At 57.7% G+C, this 18654-nt stretch overlaps 1 protein-coding gene across 1 annotated transcript; it reads left to right on the top strand.

The window, feature by feature from the left end:
* The first annotated feature begins 8719 nt into the window (after positions 1-8719).
* Positions 8720-14089, top strand: TLX1 (T cell leukemia homeobox 1). The gene is made up of 3 exons (XM_036065031.2): positions 8720-9318; positions 11454-11655; positions 13867-14089. Exons 1-3 carry the CDS (start codon positions 8733-8735, stop codon positions 14087-14089), a joined length of 1011 nt encoding a protein of 336 aa, XP_035920924.1. The 5' UTR covers positions 8720-8732.
* The last annotated feature ends 4565 nt before the right edge of the window (positions 14090-18654 follow it).

Below are 18654 nucleotides of genomic sequence, written 5' to 3'. Positions count from 1 at the left end.
TCTGGGTGGAGAAGGTGAGGATGTGAACTTGCCCCATGGTTTCCAGAAGCATGGCTGTGTGCCCACCTGCCTGAGAGCCCAGGTCTCCACAGCTCTTGGGTGGAGCTCACCAGACCAGGAGGTGTCACTGGTGCTCAGAGCACCAGGGGGTGTGCGTCAGCACTGAGGGGCCAGCCGGTGTGCCCCCAGGCACTTGCAGTTTAGAGCACAGCAGACATACAGACATGCTACCTACCTCAGGGACTCGAAGGCCACCTTGGACAGAGAAGTTATTTCCCAGCCACACATCAGGGAGCTTTCCGTGCTTAGGGCACTATGAGTCTCAACTGCGAGCACCCGAGCAGAGGATGTCAGAGTGGGAGAAGAGCTGAAAAAAAAAGATGCCTGTACTTGGAAACCATTATCCAGAAAGGTGGGGGCAGGGAGGTGGGGGATGGGTTCAGGAGCCACACTATCAACTGCTGGTGGTCTGGGGATGTGGGTGGGGTCTTGGGTGAGGTGGCTGTTGAAATCTATTATGAGAAGGCAGGTGCCCGAGCAGGCATTTCCTGGGGACCCAGGGCAGTGCCAGGAGCTCAACCCAGCTCTCTGGCCTTGGGCTTGGTACAGCCCCCAGAGACAGAAGCGTACCCCATACGCATCTCACACACAGCCCCACACTCTTCACTTAAGCCACAGTCACACACATCCCCAGCACCCCCAGTGCAGAGGGACTCACAGCTCTCAATGCCCTAACGCAGCCCGCCCCCCTCACTAAGACATCGACTGGTCTAATTTCCGGTGGCCCGTTGCCCTCCCTCCCCCTTCCGCCCTCACTTCCCCAGACTCGGTGGGGAAGGGGCACCCGAACCCAAGGCAGCTGAGAACCAGGGAGGAGGGTGGGCGGAGGAGGGCCGCGGGCCCTCCCCGTGTCAGCTCCCTCGCTGCTGTCCCATTAATCACGGCCTCGCAGTCCAGTTGGGGATCCCAGGCGCCCCATGCCACACGCAGCCCGCAGAACAATGAGATTATTTCCGGGGGGGGGAGGACGCCTTGGGCAGGGGCTCAGGCGGCGGTGCCTCCTTCCCTCAATCCGTCCCTCGGCACCCAACGAGCGCCTGCGGCGGCCAGGGACGGGTGGTAGAGCGCACGCGGGTGGCGAGCGGGTGGCAGGGCCTGGCCGGTCTAATTCAATTAGCTGGGTCGCTGGCGCCTCGGTGCGACTCTGGGCCCGCCGGGGCTCGGTTTAGGGCAGCTGCTCTTTGTGTGCGGAACCCATACATATGGATACAGTTCCTCCCCCTTAGGCACCCCCACCTCAACTTCTGGCACCTGCGGCTCCTGCCCCCCGCCCCCACCCTCCCTGCCCTCGGCCTCCCCAGAAAAGTTGGGAAACTGTGTGGCTGCTTGTGGGCCCAATGTGGCCGGCAGAGTGTGTGCCCGGAGGGAGAGATGTGTTTTTTATCTGAGGCGCAGGAAGCCAGTGTGCCTGTGTGGGGATGCGTGAAGGAGGCCTCGAGAGCGGCGGCCGGGATTGCACACAGGAGTGTGCCTTTTTGTGTGCAAGGGTGAGTGTGGGTCTGTGAGTCTGGGCCTGAGAGAGACGGTGCTCGATCTGCTCCAGCGCTGTATCTGGAAAGCCTCGGGTGTTGGCTGTGTCTGCCGGGGACCATTCGCGTACACGCGAGGGCCATGGGCAGTCAGGCCGGAGCGTGGAACACAGGACCTCGCCAGCAGCAGCCCGGCAGCTGGGACTCCCAGGCGGAACTGGAATTCGGTCCCCCTCATCCCACCCCGGGCCCTGATGGAGGAGGAGCTTGGCGAGTTCATTTCAAACCCCAACTCCGGCTCAACTCATGTATGCGGAGGACACCTCCCGAGCCCACCCTGCGCAGCACGGAGGCAGAGGCGCGGCTGCGGAGGCGCGGCGGCCGGGCCCTTTCAGCCGCCAGCGGTCTGAACTGGCCGGGTTTTCCATTCTCAGTGCAGTGTGGCCGTGGCTCAGGGAGCTCCTGCAGCTTCCGACGTGCCCTGAGCGCCCGTGGAAATTTCCAGACCTGTCCAAGCCAAGGTGGCCCAAGCTCTTTTGGGTGACCGGGAGACCTTCAGGCTCCCCCAACAGAGCCCGGGACTGAACCGGGTTTCCGGAACTGGGAGGTCTCCACCCGCCCTTCCTCTGCAGCCCAAATGGATGCGCCCGGCGGGCTGAAGAATTTAATTGAGGCGAGAAGTCTGGGTAGATCTGGCCGCTGCAGGTTTGTGGCCCAGCCGGAGCCTTCCCTCCCCCACCTTCAGCTTGACTGAGGCTGAGGGGCCGGAGTGAGAGAACCACACACCCGCAGAAAGCTGGCCCACCCGCCCCCCAGCGCAGGGAGTAGGTGCCTAGAAGGTGGTCATGGCCCTCAGAGTCCTGGCCTGCAGCAAGCTAGTGCTCTCCCTACTCCTTCTTCCTCCCCTGCGCCACACTCAGGGGCTGGCTGTGGAATGCTCTCTGCCTCTGGAAATTTCCTCAATCCCTCGGACCAGCTCAGACCCACTTGTCAGCTGGGTAGGGCCAAGGATGGAGGCCAAGAATGGGCACGCTGGGGTGTACCTGTGGTCCTGGGTCGTAGGCTGGGGTGCTCTACTGGGGTCCAGTGGTGGGAAACTAAACTTGGTGCCCAGGGAGCCCTTCAGGAGCTGTCAGGGGATGGCAGCGCAGCAGAACTCTGTCCTCCCCTGAACCTCAGCCCACTCCCTGCCCAGCTCTATCCCCATTCTGGCATCCTGAGAGAAGACCTAGCATCAAAGATATACTCTGTCAAGGGCACCAGTTCTAGATGGTAGTATCTGGGGGTTTCCAGGCCTCCTTTGGAAGGGAGTTGGTCAGAGAGAGGCCTGAGGCCCTAGCTCAACGCCCAGAGGTGATGGGGCCAACAGATTCCTTTGTGTCAGAAGCCAAGAAGGGGAGCCTTACAGGGCAGGGCCTAGACTTAATGACCCCATTGCTCAAGCAGACCTTCGGGTAGGGGCGGTGGGAGGAGAAGAAAAGTGCTGGCTCCTAACCTCGGTGACAGCTGAGATGTGTCTTAGAGCAGGAAAGGAGGTCTGTCCCCTGTCCCTCTGTTTTCAATCTATTTGGGGTTCCTCCACTGATGAAACGTATGCCTGTCCTTCCATGTTGGAGAGATCCTCAGTCCTTGTTACTGTAAGGATTGGGTAAGAGCACCTGGGGCTGGCCCTGGACAACCCCTACCCCCAGCCCTGAGAAATCACTAAGTTGTGTAGCTGGAACCAGCCTGACCTGCTCACCCCCCACTTCCTCAACCGAGCTTCCTAGAGAGAACACCCTCCCACCCTGGAGGTGGAGTGCCCTTTACTGGGTCTCTAAGTGCTTATGTCACCAGCTGCACCTGCCCCTCCATTTTCTGCCCCCTTTCCTGAGGCAGGTGAGCAAGGCAGAACTGGCACCTTTGGTATTGGAAATCCAGATCCCAATGGCCCCACCATGAACTGCTTCATCTTACACATCCCCTTACACATTTCTCAGTTTGTTCTACCCTTTCCCTGCTGCATATCTATTGGGCATATCCTGTCACCTCCTTTCCACACCCACAGTCCCACGTATGGCCATTTCCCTGACAACTACACTAGAAAATAAAACACCTCTCCCACAGATACCCCCCCACACATCATGATTACACTCACACAGTAGCTGAGGGATGCCCTCAGCCCATCACATATGCCCATTATACAGGAACAGTTAAAGAGACACACTCTTATCTGTTACAGAAAACACACATTCACTTGCATTCTTACACAGACAAATCCAGTTGTAAAAACGACCCAGACTCCCTTCCTCTCCCCCAACCCCCTTACAGGCATGTTTTGCTTGCAGTTGAATCCCAACAGCCTAATGCTAGTACATAATAGATACCCAATACATATTTGTTGGGTAAATTTAAAAAATTATTCCTCAGAGACATGCCCAGTATATCTGCATGACCATCCTCACTGGCACGCACACTTTCACATCTGGCTTTCCCCTCATGGACACACAGTCCCACAAACACAAAGTAATTAAGTTATCACACACACACACCCCTAAGCTAAAGGACAACCCCTGGCCCAGGGGTCTCTCCCAGAGCGGGGGAGGGAACCCTGTGGGATCCAAAGTGGCTGAGCCCTCCTGTTTCTCCTCCCCCAACCCCAGCCTCAGCCCCAGCTGCTCCTCTTTTAATTGGAGGCACTTCTTTATTCTGCAGGCTAGGAGAGTGGATGGTGCTTGGGGAGGAGGGGGTGGATTACCAGGTGGCCTTCGGGCTGGAACTCACCTAGATGTGTGTGCAAGATACTCCTGCAAAGCAAGGGCCACATCTACCAAGTTTGATGTCGAGAAATCAGCTTCTAATGATTGGAGTCAGAAAAACAGCATTTGAGTCTAGTTCCTGTCCCTTCCTGGCTTTCAGTGCCTCAGTGTTCTCATCTGTGAAATGGAGATAACATCACAGGGTTACTGGTGGACAACATGAGATAATCACCGTGACTGAGGGTGCCTAGGATGTCACTGTGCTTTGTCCTCCGGCTTTCTTTTCCTCCCCTACTGCTTCCTAACAGGGCTACTCTACGCGGCTTGCAGAAACACTGGGGAAATGCAAAAGCTGCACCACAGGAGGTAAGCTCCGTGTGAGTCTCCTCCCCGGTTCAGAAAAACTTTCCAACCTGCAGCAGTGTGCTCAGGGAACACTGCTTCCAGGAGGGGCGGAGGCCAGAACCCAGTGACTCCTGACCCTCTTGTCTCAACTTCCTAGGAAGAGAAGGGACTGAAAGGGTACCCCAGGCCCTCAGCAACTACCTCATTGGAAAACAAAGGCTGAGGTCAAGTTGGACACAAAGAGCCTCATCTTGGGGGAGGCCAGCACCTCAGAACTGGACTGGGAGAAAAGTTGACTCTGATAAGTAGGAGCGATGGGGGGTGGAGGGGAGTATGGAAGAGACCGGTGAGGTGAACAGACGTAAGGGCAGGGGAAAGTCAGGATGTCCCTGGGTTGCAGGATTTTGATGAGAAGAGCATCCCAACAGTCTTTTTTTTTTTTTTTTAAAAGATTTTATTTATTTATTTGACAGAGAGAGACAAAGCAAGAGCAGGAGCACAAGCAGGGGGAGTGGGAGAGGGAGAAGCAGGCTTCCCGCAGAGCGGGGAGCCCGATGTGGGGCTCGATCCCAGGATCCTGGGACCATGACCTGAGCTGAAGGCAGACGCTTAACGACTGAGCCACCCAGGCGCCCAGCATCCCAACAGTCTTAATGGGCCACTAGGCAGCTGTGACCTCTGCCAACCTTGGGCTAGGCCAGCAAGGGTGAAATCTCCTGCCAGGGACTCTGGCCAACTGATGCCAGATCTGAGGAGTTCAAGATGCAGTAAGTAAGTAAGGCAGGTGCCCAAATGGGCAAGGTCAGAAAGACATAGGTACTGGAAAGTTTCATCCAGAGGAGGAGGGAGGGAGGAATGGGGAGAGTGTTAGGAACATGCAGGGGGTTTCCTGCATGGGCCAGAGAGTGGCAAAGGGAAGTTGTTCTAAGGATAACTTAGAAAGACAGGGTTTTAATTGCAGCAAGCCGAACTGTAGTTAGTCATGAAAAGGACCAGGGCCACTGCGATCCAGCCTCAAAGGAAGCAGAAGCACCTCTCTCCATACTTTTCAGCCTCATCCAGGGAAAAGAGTTCAGATTTTGGGAACCCAGATCAATCTTCTTCTGTCTGTGGAACTTTGGGCAAGTTTGTTCATCTTACCAAGTCTCAGTTTTTGTTTTTTTCTTTTTAAAAATGAATATAATTCATATACCATAATATTCCCTTTAAATCATAAATTCAGTGGTTTTTAATATATTCACCAAATTGTGCAACCATTACCACCATCTAATTCCAGAATATTTTCATCACTCCAAATAGAAACTTTGTATCCATTTGCAGCCACCTCCTACCCTTCCTCCTCCAACCCTTGACAACCACTAATCTACATTCTGCCTCTATGGATTTGCCTATTCTGAATGGTTCATATAAATACAGTCATATAATATGTGGCCTTTTGTGCCTGGCTTCTTTCACTTAGCATCATGTTTTCTAGGTTCTTCCATGTTGTAGCATGAATCAGGACTTCCTTTTTATTCTTTTTTTTGGATGAATAATATTCCATTGTATGATTATACCACATTTTATTTATCCATTCATCACATGATGACCAACACTGCTATGAACATTCATTCAATTTTCTTAGTTATTTAAAAATGGGAGATTTTTCCATTAACTTCACAGATTTGTTGTGAGTCTTAAATGAGATCAGTGTGGTATGGTGCCTGGCACATGGTAGTTTCTCAGTAAAACACTTATGTTTATCTCTGCTTTAGTTCCCCCAAGACAAGAGGCAGGAAAGAGACAAATTTAGGTTCAAACAATATTTTTTGAAAGTTACAAAACCTTCCTTTATTGGCTCTCAAACTGAGTGAAGCTCTGATCTGTTGAGATGATCTGACGTTTACAGTGGACAGGTTCAAACAATTTTTGATGAAAGTTATGGCATCTCCTGGGTAGAGGTGTAGAACCTGGATTGGGTGGATGGAGAGGAGCAAACTGGCAAGGGAGTAGAGCTCTCTCCTATTTCTGCTTAGTGTTTACAAACCACCACCTTCTTCACATCTGGCCTTGCTCTGAGTGGGCCTTTGTCTACCTGCCTGGAGCCCAGACAAGGTTTTCCCCACAGAGATGTGCTTCCAACCAGCAGCCAGGTTTCCAGACTAACCTTTAAAAGCAAGTCAAATCCAGCTCCTCTGTCTTGATCAGATCACTTAGCCTCTCTGAAATTTGCTTTCTTACATCTATAAAATGGGAATAATACTCACCTTGAAGAGTTAGTGAAGTTCATAGTGTTCTCCATAATACTTATCGCCATCTGACTTAATGTATTTGATTCTTTGTTTATTGTCTAACCCCTTCTATGGAATGTAAACTCCATGAGGGCAGGACCTTTGTTTTATTTACTGCTGTTTTCTCAATGCCAAGAACAATGCCTGACACATGGTAGGTATTCAATAAATATTTGTTGAATAATAAGGTTCATTCTTTCATTTTTCACCCAGGATGAGTATATCCTGTGGTTTGGGGCTGTACTCCACAGCTGGGGGGGGGGGGCACTGAGATGAGTAAACCATTCCCTGCTTCCAAGGAGATCTCTTCAAGTGGAAATAACAGACATGACCAAAGCAAATAGACTGTAACGAGATTTGATGAGGAGAATGCAAACCTTCATATTCTAGCATCTTGCCTGATAGAGACAATCCCTCCTTGAAGACCTGTTGAATCTGATATAGACCAGAAATAGATCCCAAGTGATGCAACCTGCACCCTTCCTAGAGCTAGGCTCCTTCGAGGGAGCAGACCTTTCCCTACTGAAGAGGGAAAAGAGAGGAAGCAGAAAAAGGGAGTTTCCGCCTTCTCTCCTGGGCTCTAAGCCAGTCAGCCAGAGGCTGAGTTTAAACTTTAAAAGGCCTCAATTTGTCCGCATGCACTTTCCTGATCTTGGTCCCACCAAACCCAGCCCCCACTGCCTTAAGTCCCCTACGCCTCCCTCGCAGGATTCCAAAAGTAAGAAAATAACTCCTTCCTCTCACCACAGTCCAAGGGTTTTTTGCTTGGAATAGCCAGCCCTGGGCTAGTTGCTAGGTGAAAGCAATCTGACTGAATTCATTCACACACTGTGGGAACTGCTTCTTGAGGCTTCTATTTAAAAGGAAAGGGGTATCTTGAGGCATGGGCACCCTGGCAGCAGGCCGCAAGCCAACTCCCTTGACTTGTGCCTGCCTCTCAGGAAGTCTTCCTTTCCTCAGTTTCTCTAAATAGTCTGAGTTGGGGGTGGTTGTTGATTTTTCCAACAACATATAGCCAGTTGTTCATAGGCCTGTGTTTTAAAAAAGGACAAGCCTGAACTCACCTTCCCGCCTCAGGGGCCTGGGCTCCATACCTGGGGAGTAGACAGTCTTCTACTTTCTAACAAGCCAGACTTGAAGTTTGGAGTAAATCCTCTTGTTGAAGGACAGGTGCTTCCCAGCTGAGCCCTTGGGGAGGTTCTCCAGTAGCTCACGGACACTCTTCCCCAGAGGCCTAGCAAGCTGGACCCCTTTGGCCCAATTCAAAGTGGGGAGACTCCTGCCAGGCTGGGAAGAGGTCTCTGTCCTCCACCTCCTTGGGTCCGTCTGTTTATGGGTCTCTGGGAATGGCCGCCTCCTGTTCTTTTTCTCCTTTTAAGTCTCCGAATCCCTTCTTCTCTCTCTTCCTGAACTACTTCTCCGAGCCTCGGTCTCCGTCCCTCTGTGTCTGGCTCCTGAATCAGTCTCGGCTCCCGGCCTCCCTCTCCCCCTCTCCGCCCCTCCCCCGCGCTGTCATTCACCCCGCTCCTCTCAACGCACAGCCAATGGAGAGACCCGGCCGAAACGGCTAGACTCGCTCGCACCGGGCTTTTTCGCCCGGTGATTGATGTCCCAGAGTCAACATCTAGCAAGCAGCCGGAGAGGGGAAGGAGCAGCCGGAGAGGGGAAGAATACGGCGCCCCCTCTCCCTTCCCCTCCCCCCTACTTTAGCCCTCGGCGCACTTCGCCTCCAAGTCGCCGCGCAGCCAGGAGCCGCTGCCGCCTCCGCGCCCCTGCGCGCTGCCCCCCGAGCCAAACACAGCAAACGCCGCCGCCCAGGCCCCCCCGCGGGGCCGGGGCCGGGGGCCAACATGGAGCACCTGGGCCCGCACCATCTCCACCCGGGCCATGCGGAGCCCATCAGCTTCGGCATCGACCAGATCCTCAACAGCCCGGACCAAGGCGGCTGCATGGGGCCCGCCTCGCGCCTCCAGGACGGAGAATACGGCCTTGGCTGTTTGGTTGGAGGCGCCTACGCGTACGGCGGCGGGGGCCCCGCGGCCGGGGCGGGGGCCGGGGGCGCGGGGGCCTATGGTGCTGGCGGTCCGAGCGGCCCTGGTGGCCCGGCGAGCGGCGGCGGCGGCGGCGCCTGCAGCATGGGCCCGCTGGCTGGCTCCTACAACGTGAACATGGCCTTGGCGGGCGGCCCTGGTCCCGGCGGCGGCGGCGGGGGCGGCGGCGGCGGCGGCGGCGGCGGGGGGGCCCTGAGCGCTGCGGGGGTGATTCGGGTGCCGGCGCATAGGCCGCTAGCTGGAGCGGTGGCCCACCCTCAGCCTCTGGCTACCGGCTTGCCCACCGTGCCCTCCGTGCCTGCGGTGCCGGGTGTCAACAACCTCACCGGCCTCACCTTCCCCTGGATGGAGAGTAACCGCAGATACACAAAGGACAGGTTCACAGGTGAGTCCGGCCCGCGCGCGCCCCGCCTGGCCGCGGCCCGGGCTCTGCGCTACCTTCTCCCCGCCCGGTGGCTCCCCGCAGCCCCCTCTGCGCACCGGGGTGCTCAGCTCCTCTCGGTGCTTCCCCCAAGTGCAGCCGCCCGCCACCTTTCCACGCTCGCGGAATCGCCATGCTCGAGAAGAGTTCTCCCAGTCTGGGCCCCTCTCCGTTTCTCCCGCAGGACCCCACACTGAAAAGCGCTCCCCGATCCCCTCTCGGAGTCCCTGGGGCTCAGTCAGGCGGAGGAAAGGGGGATGTAGCTTGGGGACTACCTTCCGCCGACATTTGGGGCTCGGTAATCTTGGAGAAAGGGGAGGGATGTGAACAAACTGTTTCTTCCGTCCCGGCCGACGTTCTCTGGCTGAGGCGGCGAGCCCCAGAATCAGACGCAAGGAAAGAACAGGTTCCCCACCTCTCGTTCCCTACACACACACACACACACACACACACACACGCACGCGCGCACACACACACGCACACACACACACACCACTTCGCGCTCGGAGCTCCAGTGCCCGTTGCCCTTGCCGGGCCCGGCAGAGGCCCCGAGCCTGAGTAAAGCAGCAGAGCTGGCGGGCCCTTCTTCCCGGACTGCGGGCTTCGTCCAGGTCGGTGGCAGCGTGAGGCTGAGCCTCCTGCTTCATTTTCGTTCGGTCGTGGCATGGCGTCCTCCCCTCGGGGCCCAGCCCTGTTCCCTCCAGTGTGAATAATGCACCGGCCTGGCCGGCGATCGATCGGCGGCGGCCGAAGGACAACTCCTGGGACGATTACGCACTCGGCGGCGGGCGGCTGCCGCCCTCTCGGCTGCCAGCTCCGCGCCTTCCTCCGCTCGCCGCGGCTCCCTCCGCTCTCGCTTCCGCTCTCGGCACTCAGCTCTCGCTCACGCGCGGGCCCCTTTCTCCGGCCTCACTTAGCCCCTTAGCATTCCTAGGATCCGAGGCTTCGATCCTCGATCCTCCCGCCCAGCCCCGCTCCCATCCCCGCTGAGAAGTAACCACGAGTTGAGCCTGGGTTCCTTGGCCGGGACTTAGAGAGAGGAGGCGGGAGGTACGGGCCGCTGCGGATGGCGACGTGGGACTCCCATGGGGCTAGGGCTCTGGGACCAATGGTGGAAAGGAAATAGGCAGCTTAGAGCTACACTCTCAGGTAGGCGACCCCAAGGCACCCCAGGCCCCTTGCTCCTGTTCCGGCCTTGGAACCTTGGCTCACAGGCTAGGTCTGTGGCAAAGGGGGGGGGGGGGCAGCAGAGGCAATACAGGCATTCTGCTCTGGGCCTCCAGGAAGGACCCTGTACTCAAGGGACCCCAGTCCCCACCCCAAGTCTTCTCAGGCCTGGGGAGGCAGAGCCTGCTGCTCATTCCACTCCCCCAACGCAGGCCAGGCCAGCCTTGAAGGGCTCTAATGGAACCCTCAGCCTAGAACCCACTGGTCTTGGGTCTCTGGTGAAAGGGTTCCACATAGGACCTACCTAGGGGAGCCACAGCACACCCTAATCTTGCTTCAGGCTTGAAGAAGGTTCTGAGGAAGTGAATAACTGTCACTTGTGTTGCCCCCTGTCCTGTATGTGTCTGCCTGTGTCCCTGTCCCCGTGTGTCAGACTGGGTGTATGGATCTGTAATTTACCCCCATGGTATGTGATGTGTCTGTGGATGTTGCTGCGTTTTGGTGGCTCAGGTCAGGACCCAGGGTCCACCCCGCTCCCCCCCAAGCACTGACCCTTGCTGCTGGGCAGCTTCTCTGAGGCCGAAGGCCTGGGGCAGTGGGGGCCTGCGACCTTTAGCTCGCCTCAGACATGCCCCTCAAGGAGACTGGGGAGGCGACTGCACCGGTTCTGGCTGGGCACGTGGGAGCCCCGGGCTAGAGAGGCCTCCGTGGCGGCGGCCTGGCGGGCGGGAGGGGGCCGTTGCCCGCCGCGGGCTTGGAGCTGAGGGCTGACGGGAGGATCACGGCCCCGCTCCTGGGGTCTGGCCGCTGCGCTCGCTGATCGCGGGGAGTCGGGCCTGGGACGCCTCCTGACGCTCTGCCGCTTGCCTCTGCCGTCTGTCTGTCTCCCGCTCCAGTGGCCCTCTCACCCTTCACTGTAACACGCCGTATAGGTCACCCCTATCAGAACCGGACGCCCCCCAAGAAGAAGAAGCCGCGCACGTCCTTCACGCGCCTGCAGATCTGCGAGCTGGAGAAGCGCTTCCACCGCCAGAAGTACCTGGCCTCGGCCGAGCGCGCCGCCCTGGCCAAGGCGCTCAAAATGACCGACGCGCAGGTCAAAACCTGGTTCCAGAACCGGCGGACGAAGTGGAGGTGAGCGCGCTGGGCGGGCAGCTCTCTGTCCCGGGGTCTCTCCTGGGGCGCTCACACCCCCTCCACTCGCCGGCTTCTGATCGGTTCCCTGCTAGGCTGGCCGGGGACGGGGAGCAACCGAGCTGAGGCTGGAGAGCCCCGGCTCTGTTTTACGGGAGGCTTCTTGGCTTTCTGGCCGACACACTCAGTGCCGGTGTAGACGCGGCTGGTCTCCGCTGCTGCTTGGGGAAATGGCGGGGCTCAAGCACAGTCCAGGCAATCCGTGCTTTGGGGATCAGTGAGTCCTGAGGGACTTTCTGTTTGCGCAAACTCGCGCTTACAGAGACGTCTCCTCCAAATGAGACTGGAGGCCGGATGGCCCGCGCCTTGTTTCTGCGCCCCAGCCGGGGCTCCTAGCGGAGCCGCCAGGCTCCAAACCACCGGCCTGGGTCCTGCTGACTCCCTCTCCCCAGGCACTCTGCGCGGCCCTCCCGCAGCCAATCCCCGACTCTGGAAGAGGAAAATCAATCCGCACCGGCTGTAGCGGGGTTTTGGAGAGTCCCACTGAAAGGGGGATCCATTAGGAGCAGCTGGGTGTGGTGAGAGAGAAGGAGACACACACATTTACCCTTCTCCCGTCACACACCCACAACCACACTAACCCCCCCCCCCACGTACATCTCTCTCTCTCTCTCTCTCTCTCTCTCTCTCTCTCTCTCTCTCTCTCGTAACGCGAGTCCCACACTCTGGCAGACTTATTCACCGCAACTACCGGCGCTTTCTCCAGCTGCACCCACTTGCACTCCTGCACCCTCTGGCACATCTGGCTCGCATACTCCGTTCTCCACACTTGAGAAGTTTCTCGCTAGTTCAGGCCTTAGGGGGAGAGCGCAGGAGAGTCTGGGCGAAGTCCGCAGCTCCGGGCCAGAGGGGCCTAGAGCTGGAGGAAGGAATTGGAGTTTCCTCTTTTTCTGAATGAAGGCGAGGAATCTGCCCGGGATTCCGCCATCGTGGCCACAAAGGAAGCCACTGCCCCACCACTCTGCCCCCCCATTCCTGTCCCTGGGGAAGAAATGGGGGTACGGCTTCAGACCTCTGGAAGGCTAAAGAGGTAGCAAGGGCTAGCTGAATAGGGGTTTGGGCACTAGTGTTCCCAAGGCCCCACCAGGCTGCAGCCTAAGCGAGGGGAGGGAGCAACGCAAGCCCCTGGAAGAGAGGGGCACAGAGAAAGACAAGAGAGTGGCAGGCAGAGAGAGGGGAGGGGGCAAAGATAAATAGCCCACCCTAGGAAGAAAAGGAAAAACCAGGTAGCCTGGAGAAGTCTTAGGATAATAAAGGAAAGCAATGGATGATTAAACCTCCATTTTCGTTTCAAACAAATTCTCTTAATTCTGAGAGAACGAAGGGAGTGGGGGTGAGAGAAAATGGGAGAAAAAGACACAACGCCTAAAAGGAAGAGAACCAGTCAGGCAGTTTGAAATGCAGGAGAGAAGGGTAAGACGAGAGATGGAAAGACGCATGGAGCAAAAGGCAAGAAGGGGCGGCGGGAAGGAGGCGGGAGTCCACCGCTGGGAGAGGCCCTTGCTGGCTTCGCCCGGCTTCATCGATCGCCTACAAATTGCTTCTGGAGGCCCCCGGGACTCCCATTAGGTCTGTCCACCTTAGAGACAGACGTTTGATCTCAGTTGACGGGGTGGAGGGAAGGCATTAAATGGAATAAGTGAGTCATCGCCTCCCCGGACCGCCTCGGAGGAAGGCGGCTGGTCCAGCGGGAGTCCCCGCAGGGCACAGGGCTCCGCGCAGGAGGCAGGAAGCCTGCGACAGGATCGCAGAGAAAAGGGCGAGAAGAGAGGTCAGGCAAGGCAGCTCCTAATCCGCCAGCCCTTGTCTCTGCCCTGGGCTGGTGGGGAGGGTGGGGCACCTCAGGCTTGGGACGGCAGAGCTGGGGAGAGGCCAGATGCCATCCTACCCCTGGCTGCGCCGCCCTAGGCTAGTGGGAGACGGAGAGCCCCGGATGCTCGGGCCTAGCGGATTTTCCCACAGCTCCCCCGGGATACCCGCGCTCCATTTACTTTTGGGGTTTCCAGTCTTTGTCGGAGTCAGGACCCTCAAGATCAGGGTGTGTGTTAAAGAGGCCCGAGCTGGCGTTGGGAGCTGTGAAGGGAGCAGGGCTCCTCCAGGCTCTTCCCCGGGAGCACACGGAAGCGTGGTAATGGCTTGTCCCCGGTGCAGGCGGCAGACCGCCGAGGAGCGTGAGGCCGAAAGGCAGCAGGCGAACCGCATCCTCCTGCAGCTGCAGCAGGAGGCCTTCCAGAAGAGTCTGGCGCAGCCCTTGCCCGCCGACCCGCTGTGCGTGCACAACTCTTCGCTCTTCGCCCTGCAGAACCTGCAGCCCTGGTCCGACGACTCCACCAAGATCACCAGCGTCACGTCGGTGGCTTCGGCCTGCGAGTGAGCCTGCCTGTCCCACCCCTTGAGAGCCCAGGTCCAGCCAAGGGGGCGCTGAGGCTGAGAACCAGGACTCTCTCCCCCCTCCCGCTTCAGACTGCATGCGGGAGGGGAACGCGGCGCCCCTCGCACCGGCCCTCGAGCTCCTGCCGACGCTGTTTCCTCTTTGATGGGGGGAAAAAAAAAAAAGAGCGCAGGAGACAGGGACACGGACCTCCTTCCAGATGCCTAAGTGGTCCTGCGCCCTCTGGAACTGTTCAGAGTCCTCTCAGTTTGCGTCTATTTTATTTTATTCTGATTTTTAACGTGGGACTGAGAGAGGCAGAGGAGATGGGGGAAGAAGAGCTTCTGAGGTCCTCGGAGGACAGCATGGGCTGTCATTTGAACTTGCTCTGGGGAGACCCCCTCTGTATTCCACTCCCCATCACACACGACACCCAAAGGCCTGGCCAGAGGTGATTTTACTGTCCCTCCTGGTGTCACCCAGAGTCAAACCCAGAGGACCTATGGCAGAGTGTCATGGCCTTCAAACCCCTGACTCTATCAGGCATAAGCTAGGGGTGACCCAGCTTCATTGTGAACAGCATGGCACTTCCCCCAAACACAAGACTACGGCCACACTGTGACACACTGTCCCACACACAACAGCGCCACGGCCTGCCAGGCCCCCATCACACATTAGCCGCACCCAGGTACGCACAGGCAGGTTTTCACACAAACTCAGCCTATTTCTCCAGATCCTGTTCATAGGGGAGCTTAAGTTATGCACTTATAAGGTGTTTTCTGTGTAACCATTTTATAAAGTGCTTGTGTAATTTATGTGGAAAAAAAAAAATAAAACCCTCCGGATCCGGAGTCAGGGCTGCCTGCTCCTTGCTGAGCCCAGCAACTTGCAGCTATTTGGGTTTGGGGTGAAGGGGCACTGCTGGGACAGCGCGGGTGTCTGCGCGGGAGGGACATCTGGGGGCCAGGACCTGCGGGCTCTGCGGAGAGGGGAGGAGGGGGACAAACAGAGAGGCGGCAGACCTCGGAAAGGAAGGAGTGCCAGGCTCTCCTGGGACGGCTAATGCTCTAGAGGATATGCTGTCTCTGGGTGTGAGGGTCGCGGGTGTGCATTGTGTGTTCGTGATGGTGTGGACAATCGGATGATCCTGATAATGAATGTAACCGTGTTCAAGCGTGTCACTGTGTTTGCAATTATTCTAAGTGCTTGTTTCTGCTTAAGTTGCAAATCGAAACTATCACTGTACGCACGAACTTGCAGTGGTGCGTCTGTAACCATGTGTGAATGTGATTGTTTCTTTTGGGGTAATTGTGATCACCCACCCGTATTTGTGACTGTGTATGAATCATGTGCTAATGTGTGTGAGAGTACCTATTCGTTTCTCCTCGTGAATCTATGTTTGTGTTAAATGTGTGAATGTTTGTAATTGTGAATCATCTGTAATTGTATGAATATAATTGTGTGTGATATGTAATCATGTGTGACATTTAATCATGTTTGACATGTAATAATACATGAGATGTGTATTTTACTGTATATATGTGTGTGTGACAGTATGCAATGGGGGTGTGAATTAGGGGGGAGTGTGGATCATTGTGGGTGACCCTGCAGGTGAGTGTGTGTGGTTGTCACTGAGTGGGTGTAATGGTGCAAAGCTGGTGGGGGGGTCTAAGGTGGGCTATGCAGATACATTGGGGGACGTACCAACATCTGCTAGGAGTTCCAGGGTTCTAGGCCCTTCCCAGCAAGCCACACAGGTTGGAGCACAGTGAGTCAGTAACTGGGCCAGGATCCTCTGTGGTGCTCTAAGTAGGACTTCCCACTCCCAGCACTAGTCTGGCCTAGGAGAGATCTGAATAGTAAGTGACTTCCCAGGGACCCGGACTACGGGGGCCAGGACAGCAGCCATGGTACACAACGCTCCCTATAACATCTAGTCCCCCACGCGCTAGACCAGTCTCAGGTGCGCAAAATTGATTTGGGGCTGCTTTTCTGGAAGAAGCTAGGTGGTGGAGGGTCTGGGGACATGCCATCCTGGGGGCATAAAGTGGGGGGATAGGAGGCTCCTTCTTTGGGATGGGAGAGTGAAAGAACTTTGCGGCTAGAAGCTAGAAGCGAGTGGGTGTGGGTCTTGTTCAGGCATACAGAGCTGTGTGTACCCAGAGGGTGCCATCAGAGACACTGTCCTTCATCCCTGCCCAGGCTGCTATCCTGGATCTGATATACCAGAGGGGGACAAAGCACAACAACCTCACACCCTAGGAGGCCCAAAGGGAAATCTGACGGAGGGGCGGTGCTCATCCATCTTATCCGTGGCCCCCTTGGAGCCTGATCTCCTCAGGAGAAGAGGATTCTGGGTCCAAAGGACTAAGGCTGGACCTCCTGCTCCCACCTCCCAGGCCCACTGGGTGACCAGGCAAGGCCCTAACAAACTGTGTTGGTCTTGGGGAGAAGGTTCTGGCCACCACACTGCGTCTGCAGCTGGCTTTCCGCCTGCGCCAGCTGAAACACCCAGGACCTGGCCGGGAGAAATCCGGACACGGCCTCCCGGAACCAGCGAATTCGTTTCTGTCTGCCTGGGCAGGTCTGGCAGATCCCTCCTCTCCCGCGGGGACTGGAGCCGCCTGGCCCGCACCTTCTCTGCGTGGCCCCGTATCTTCTTCATTTGTGATTTAAAGACGCACCTTTAGTGCCTCCCCGCTGTAAGATTCCAGAGTCTCTTTGAACCTCAGCGGAGACTGGAGCCTTCCTCCCACCTCCCAATCCCCAGGATCCCTCCAGAGGCTGCTGGCCCCGGAGGCTGCTCGATATTTTCTGGCCGTGGACAGTCCAGATGAGGAGCCGAGGCAGGAATGCGGGCTACTGCTCGGCACAAACAGGGCCCCCAAACCCGCTTCAAAGTCCAGGCTTTGCCCCCAGCCCCTCGTCCCCTCTTACAAGACAAACTCTGAGCAAAATTAGGCATCATACACCCCTCCCCGAAGTACCTCCTGCTTCCCGGATCTTCACAAACAGCTAGGGTTCACACTCATGACCATACGGGCGAATGCCCCCTCCGCGCCACTGCTCTCGGACCCCGTCCAGCTTGTCGGGGACTCGCGGGGAAGTGGGCATCCGGCAGGCGGGGATCCCCAGCCCTGGGGCCGCGCGCCCATCGCTGGAGGCCACCCGGCTCGGCGCTCGGGCTCCCGGGATACGCGCTGGCTCTGGCCGCTCCGGGCCGCGGGAGGCCGGGGGCGCGCGCTCTCCCGGGGACCCTCCCGCGCTCCCAGACCCTCGGGCGAGGGGTCCCAGGGGTGCCAGATTCCCCCGGGTACCGGGGCTCTCGGCACCCAGGGGCCGCGCACGACTTCCCTGTCTCCGCGGGGAATTCGTTGGGGCCGAATCTCGGCGAATCCCGGGTCGGCCGAGGGCCGCGGCGGCGGGGAAAGACCGGGACGGCGGCGGGGCCCGCCGGGGGGCAGCTGGACCCACACACCCGGTCCCGAGTGGGGCGAAGGCTGGTGGGGAGGGGGCTGCGAGGGTCACAGTCAGGGCCAACTGCCCGCAGCCGAAAGCTCACAACTCCCGGCCTGCCACCGCGCCTGCGGGAAATGGTCGGTCTCTGTTCAAAAAATAGAAAAGGAATTCAGTATCCGAATAGTTGTGTGGAGAGATGCGGAAAGAGAAGAGGAATTCACGAACCTGTCGGAGCAGAAAGGTCCGCTTCCTTCCTTGGCTTGAGGGAGCCGACTGCACTGACCAAATTCGGCGGCGACTGAGCCCTGAGCCCCCGCTCAGACCAGGCGCAGCCCAGCGTGGTGGCTGAGCGGGTGGCGGCCTGCGGGGCCCAGAAACCCAGGCAGGGCTGGGGTCCGAGAGGCCCGTGCTGTGCGGCCGACGGTACACGGAGAATCTGGCTCAACCTGTTAACTAAAATAGGGCTTTGTTCCGATCTGTGCTCGGGGGCTGTGCGGGCATGGCCTGAGCACTGCCTTGTGGCGCCCCTACTCTGGTCGCAGGTGTGGGGTTTGCCCTGGGCCCAGGACTCCGGAGGGCATCCTGTTTATGGTGGGCAAGGTATGTTCCAGGTGTCTGAGACTACTTTGCAGGTGGGCAAGGTATGTTCCGGGTGTCTGAGACTACTAAGAGGGACCTCCCTCCGGGTTGTGCAGAGCTGGAGCCCTTGGTATTCCTTCCGCCTCAGCGCTATGGGGAGGGGAGGGGAGGGGAGGGGGGCTGGGGCCCTGGGGCTGCCTGAAGGACCCCTCAGGCCAGATGCGGAGGAAACCCCCTCTCTCTTGCTCTGCTCTCCCTGCTCTCCTCACACCCACCTTCACACACGACTCACTCCCACACAGCCCTCGGAGTCTTGCTGTCTAAGCAGCTCAGAGTTTCGAGCCCCACAGCCAGGCCGCTGCCCGGGCAACTAACAGGAGGTACTTCCGCTTTCCCCGCATGGCTCGAATGGGCTGCCCAATGCCAGCCCGGGGAGGCCCCGGCACCACTCCCCTACACCCACCCCTGGACTCCTCACCCTGGGGGGCCCCATAGGAAGAGACTGAGCAAGGGCTAGAGCCAGTTTGGAT

Source organism: Halichoerus grypus, chromosome 7 (assembly GCF_964656455.1).
Source record: "Halichoerus grypus chromosome 7, mHalGry1.hap1.1, whole genome shotgun sequence".
Classification (NCBI taxonomy): Eukaryota; Metazoa; Chordata; class Mammalia; order Carnivora; family Phocidae; genus Halichoerus; species Halichoerus grypus.
This window is presented reverse-complemented; position numbering and strand designations above follow the sequence as displayed.